Source organism: Anopheles funestus, chromosome 3RL (assembly GCF_943734845.2).
Source record: "Anopheles funestus chromosome 3RL, idAnoFuneDA-416_04, whole genome shotgun sequence".
In the NCBI taxonomy this organism is placed as follows: Eukaryota; Metazoa; Arthropoda; class Insecta; order Diptera; family Culicidae; genus Anopheles; species Anopheles funestus.
In genome coordinates, this window is record NC_064599.1 from 73,373,578 (window position 1) to 73,379,779 (window position 6,202).

The 6,202-nt window shown below is 41.7% G+C and overlaps 1 protein-coding gene across 1 annotated transcript; it reads right to left on the reverse strand.

Annotated features, from left to right (window-relative positions):
* Positions 1–2,099: 2,099 nt before the first annotated feature.
* LOC125770380 (solute carrier family 2, facilitated glucose transporter member 5-like) lies at positions 2,100–5,305 on the reverse strand. The gene is made up of 3 exons (XM_049439879.1): positions 4,655–5,305; positions 3,432–3,628; positions 2,100–3,361 (listed from the first exon to the last, which is right to left on the reverse strand). Exons 1-3 carry the CDS (start codon positions 4,719–4,721, stop codon positions 2,186–2,188), a joined length of 1,440 nt encoding a protein of 479 aa, XP_049295836.1. The 5' UTR covers positions 4,722–5,305; the 3' UTR covers positions 2,100–2,185.
* Between the last annotated feature and the right edge of the window lie 897 nt (positions 5,306–6,202).

A 6,202-nucleotide genomic window follows, 5' to 3' on the forward strand; every position in this document is an offset into this window, starting at 1 on the left:
TGTCTAGTTTTGGAACAGCCACATTTTCTTCACCCAGTACATCCTTGTCTAGTAGCGTTTTAATCAAACGACTACCTCATGCGCACGTGTTTTAATGGTATTCATCATCATCGTCATCTTGCTTGTAGTTCGAGATGCCTTTCAACTGTTTGTAAACAAGCCAACCCAAAGTGTGCAAGGCTTGGGCTATCAATGCTGATATACAGGAAACTGAAGTACTCTGATGAAATTGGAACACAAAAACGGAAAAAGAAACCATTTTTACCGGGCCCGCTTATCGTTAGTGGAAGTGAACTGAGAGTACGAAGAAGTAAAAAATACATACGGGTCAAGATGCGGCCTGACTTAGGTTATGTAAACTTTTGTTCCAACTGTACTAACGGCACCGATGGTTGCAGTTTTGTCTGGCTGCGAGTGATTGTGGAGCCGAAAATATGGCAAGGAAATAAACAGGCACAATCATAACAAGGATTGCCAAACTGGCTTCGAATCGGGGAATGTGACCCGGAAAAAGATGTGAGGAGTTTGTTGAGTGTAGCAACACAACGCTTCTAAGGAAGCGATTATTTACTGCGCTTCTTATTGCTTTGCTGGAGCTGAGTCTGTTAATAAACCACGTTGTTTAGTTTGCTACTTTGCAACTTACTGTACAACTTACTTTGTCGTTGTGCTGCAGCGCCCGGGAGAGGAGAATCAATCAATACGAACGGTCCACATCTTCAGTACCACCTCGTCTATGGGGCACCACCATCTAAATAGGCGCCGGTGTCATAATTCTAATTGACAACTTGTGCATTGCAATGACTGCAGTCACTACCAGCGCATTGCAAACGCTGGCAATGCAATCTAGGTTGTACAAATATCGCTGACGGTTTTGTCGTAAATGGGCACACAGCTGCGCCGGCTGATTGATCGTGATTAGTGAAGTAGGAAATACACACGCTACACGCCGCAGCTCGGTCGGTGCTTTATGCTTTGCAGGGCAGGAGTGCGTGCCCACGGTGTGTAACCATGCACACCATGTTAATGGCGAACATGAACGCCAACGAAAGCGAAAACAGCTGATAAGCAACAACGCTGAACAGCACTCGTTTAGCGAAAGTTTGTCCATTCCGTTCAAGAACTTGATAAGACGGTTGACACAATGTAGCTGGGAGTTGTAAAAATCAAATGAGTGCGTCTAAATTGATTGCCCCGGGCTGTTGGAGCTTGTACTCGATCAAGATATATGTAGATGGTGGCATTTCTTGAGAGGTCCTAAGCAATTTTGTTGCATTTCTGTGTCCTAGAAAGAGTAGAAATACTAGTAGTAGTCCTAGAAAATGGAGTAGTTATAGATCTTGAATGGTGCATTAGGTGTAGTGGAATGTTTTCAGTCTCGCATCATAAAACTCTTAAGACTGAGGGCTTAAAGCTTTCAGCTTGCATTCCAGCAGCAAAACTTATGGTTTGAGATGAGAAACACTCTCGAAGTTCCTGAAGTGTGAAGGTCGTAGTTTCAGCGAAACTCTATCTGAACTAATGGACCTGTACGAACCTGATTAATCAGGATCTTAATATGAGATAAGTCATAGCTCCACAAGTATACATTCGGTACATTGTTATCCTGAGACAGATTGTTTGGGAATTCCACATCATATTGTTGAGAACTCTCAACCAAAGAACTAATTTAGCAAATCTAGTGAGTACTGAATCTGAGGCAGTAGATGGCCTGCAGAGCATTTAGAGAAGGAGTTGATTTAATTCAGATATTAAAGAGTCCAAAGCTCGGTGTAATGTTGTGAATTCTTTCAAGTTATAACGTGTACTTCCTTCTTAATATATTAGGACAGTGAAACATTTCAGGTGACATTTTGCAAGAACTCATTCACAAAGTAAAACGATTTTTTGTATCAAACTGGAAGGCATGGAAACATGTTGTGCTGTTAACGAACTGAGCAAAAATATTTCGACGTACCTATATCACATACACTATGTACCGTATATCTTGGGGAATTGCTTCAAAGTATCATATCTGCGCTGACTAGCTAGGTTTGGTTGTCTTATCAGGGAAGAATGAAAGAGAAAAAACAAAAAGCAAAAATAACATTCCGTAAGAGTACATATTTTATTCTATATTTAAAAGCATTTACTGTCATCTATTCATATTACATTTTACTTATGCTATTGCGGAAAACGAACTACATCAATCATAGAGCACTTCAACGGAATTTTTGCTACCACCAAACACGATACCTTCCCGCTTGTAAAACTCAATTCTTGCCTGCCGTATCGACATCTTGGACGTTTCCGGAAGCTTCCGGTACAGGATATACCCAATGACCAACAGTGGTATACCAGCTACCAGAAGCGTTCCACCGTAGCGATCGTACACGGTAAAGTCCCACTTGTAGACGACCGAAAACACAATCACATGAAGCACGTTTTCCAGCACATGCACCGCAACAATCGAAAGTGCTTTCTTCTGCGTGTTGAACGCTTCCGAGCAGAGTACGTCCGGGATGAAGGTAAGGCCGAGGGAGGCACCCACTTCACATGCCAAGAAAATGGCCATCGCTATGTCGGGTGTGATCGTGTCGGTTGCTATGTAGGTGATACCCATCGCTATCATTATCATACCGGTCGATACGGTGGAGACCAGCTGTAATGCACGCCGTCCGAGCACATCGACTAGAAACATGGCACACAGGCCAACTACCATTCTGATCGACGTCACCATAACGATGGAAAGGCGCGCATTGGTATCGTTCACATTCAAAACTTCCTCGATTACGTTCACTTTGATGGTGTTGACGGCGTAATTGAAGGAGAGCACGGATGCGATCTTCCCGAGCGCGATAAGCACCAGTGGTCGTAGGTTTCCCTCCCGAAAGATCGATCGCGTTGTAGACGCATCCTCCGATAGCATCGTTTTGAATTCCGTCATTTCATTACGAATTTCCCACGTCTCGGTGGACTCGTTGCGCAGCTTGATCATGCTACGGATCGCATCCGAATCAAGGTTACGTTTCATCAGAAACACAGGAGACTCATAGCAGACGATTAGATTCAGAAAGAATGCTAGTGGCATGTAAACTAATCCTATAATTCCCATAAACTGATACGGTGCCAGAGACTCTACCTCTACGTTGTTCATAGCGCCACCGATAAGTATACCGGAAATGATGCAAAAGTTAACCGCCGCCATAATAACGCCGCGTAACTCCTTGATCAGTATTTCGCCACCGTGTATCAGCACCACCAGATAGGCCATACCGTGTGCGATTCCCATCAAGCCACGGGCAAACGCGATACCAATTAGGTTGTGCGGTAATGCAATGCTTACGGTGCAGCCAATTACCACAAGCGACATTATTACGAACTGATGAAGAGAAAGAATAAATCGGATATATTGCGGAAGATTGAAGGACGCAAAGCACGGCAACACTTACATTGATCTGCTTCTTGGTGTAACGCTCGATTAGAAACCATCCTGTAAGGGAGCCCAAAATTGCCGCAATGTGGAAGAGTATCAGCGTTACTAGGATTGTCGAATCCGACCGGTCGTACGTCCATTCGTGGTTTTTATAACCCGGATCGTAAAGCGTTCCAGCGTGGTACATGCCAGTGGCAAGCAGCGTTAATACTCCTATTCGGATAAATTAATATAATGGAGTCAGATTTTTGTACTTGCAGTGGAGATCCTATTTAACAAACTGTGTTACTATTATGTACCAAACAATCATTTTTAATCGAAGATTTTTTTTTGAGAAGAGTTATTTATATAAATCTTCATTGAGAGGTAATTTGAATCATGGGCCAAATCTCAAAAGATTCATAGAACTCTGAAAAGATTCACGAATTTATGGTGATTTCTGATTATACAACTGGCAGTAGCAATTCGGCTTAAATGTTCGACGACACAAGCCAAGACATCATCGAGTTGTAGAATCCCAGAATAATTTTTGGAGATTTATTGAGGATTCAAGAGTCTTTGAAAAATTGATGATTCTTCAAAATTGAGTTTGCAAGTCATTCATTCGGTTTAAAAATTCATCATGATTCATGAATTCCAACACGGTCAGATCTGATTCACTTAACACTTGTTTCTCCATTTTTATAATATAAAATCTTTTGCCATAAAGATTTGTTTCTACTCGGAGTACTCAAAGAGTACGTATCAATCCGTTTTATTTATAGCTAATGCGTGATACATCACAGCTCCCAACACTAAACAAGGTGATGAGTAATAATTCAATTGTTTTGTCGTTTCAAACACACACACACACAACGAGCATCACTTTATCGCAAGTCGCTTATCATTGGGTTAAACCATAATGAATGAACCGCTATAAATTCAAGCAGCGCTTACAACCATGGAATCTTATCGTTGCACAGTAGTGCGATGCCGAAAAGGCTTCCTGTGGCTTGTAAAAACAAATTATCGCGTTGATTTGTTTTGATACCGCTCTCTCTCTCTCTCTCTCTCTGATCTCACCACTTGGATGGGCATTTTCTTAGGCCCCCCCACAGCACTTGCATCGTGTCTTACTGTATGCACCACACATCAGGTCACTTCACTGCATCGCTTCAAGGGTTCGTTTATCGATAGGGTGCTGCTCGTTGATAAGAAGGCGTATAAACGAAGAATAACACTTATCGTTATACTACGCACCTGTGCCTATTGCGTTGCTTTGTGGTTTGTTCTTTTGGTTCGATTCCACCCATTCCGTACAGCCCATCGTTGCCTGTGGTGGAAGGTTAGAAAGTATGTAACACCGGATGGAAAACTATCCTGCCACAAGTGTCTCCAACGGAGTGTGGGTTTTTTGAAGGATGTTTTTAAAGAAGAAAAAAAAAACACACAGACAGAATCACAGGAACTCGTGAAGATTAGTTGCGTCCGGTGGAGCCTTCTCAGCTATACTAACGTACGCCTACAGTTGCAATTGTTTTTTGCGCGCTTCCCGCGTTCCTCGCTGTACCCATCTGATTGCAAACCGTTTCACACTCGAGGCACTGCCGTTATCAACACATGACGATACGAATGACTGGTCCAACAGATATGATAAGTCACCAGAGCACAGCGCGGCTGGAGCAAATAATTGGGGATACATTTTGGGAGCTGCTACAGACAGCCAATGAGCACCCGCAGGGCGGACTCATTTCCGGTACGCATGATTTATCTGCTCTCATGCTATAGTTTGTTTGTTCTGGTTCTTCGCACAGCGTCACATTGTTGTTTGAGAGGGCGCTGTCAAGCTATCGCGTAGGCCACGTAGTCAAAGGCGACTTTTATTTACAAATCAGATCATATACAGCTGATAAATACGAATGTAAATATTGATTCATAACATTCAAGCAGGCGAAATGCTGCTTATCCAATGTTTCTGGTTTTATTTTTTATAGTTGATGTTATGTTAAAATAAAGTTCAAAAGAAGATATATTGTTTATAAGTTTATATATCCGATTTTTTTGTTCTTTCTCTCTAACTTGACTTTATCAGTTTATTAATATTGTGTATTCATACACAACCGCAACTTGCCAAATGTCAAAAATGTCCGCTTTAACATCTACGTTTTTTTTATTGTGATTGTGTGTACTTCGTTCATTTACCCCATGTACTTGACGAATTGTACAAACAGAAGCAAAAACCCCTTTCGCACACACACGCACACACTCTTTCATGGCACTAGAAACAGACAAAGTACTGAGCGTCATCTTAACTACGGTGCAATCCCCCAACAGACGACCCTGACAGGGCTAAGTACACACAAGCGCGCTCGGTTCCATTTGCCTCTCGAATGGCGTTTGAGCGTCTGACAAGTTTGATTCGTTTTGTCGTGTCTTAAGATTTGCCTTAGGTTTTCGGTGAAGCGTTGCAGCTTATATTTGTACAAGAATCGTATTTTTTTGTCTGTGTTGTGTTTCGAAATGTGAGATAATATGAATCTGTCTGTTGTATGAGAGGAGGTTTATCTGGGGAGTAGTAAATAAGTTTAAGTAAACATTTAGTTTACGTTTTTTTAAGCTTCATAATTTTAGTTTTATTTCCCTCTTTTTTATAATTTCGTTATGTGTTTGTTTATTCTTTACGCAATATTCTTATGTGTGTTTGAAATGTCGCTATGAAAAAATATATTTACATTCCTTTGGTAATCGCGTCTACCACCCCAACATTACCGACTCGACGTCTGGCGAGTTTATTCGTCAACAAGAATT

Excerpts from the sequence above, each read along its gene's own strand:
- LOC125770380 (XM_049439879.1), bottom strand. The coding sequence starts at position 4,721 with ATGGGCTGTACGGAATGGGTGGAATCGAACCAAAAGAACAAACCACAA. Across the intron at positions 3,629-4,654 it reads AAGCAACGCAATAGGCACAG|GAGTATTAACGCTGCTTGCC; the intron begins GTGCGTAGTATA and ends TTATCCGAATAG. Across the intron at positions 3,362-3,431 it reads ACACCAAGAAGCAGATCAAT|TTCGTAATAATGTCGCTTGT; the intron begins GTAAGTGTTGCC and ends TCTCTTCATCAG.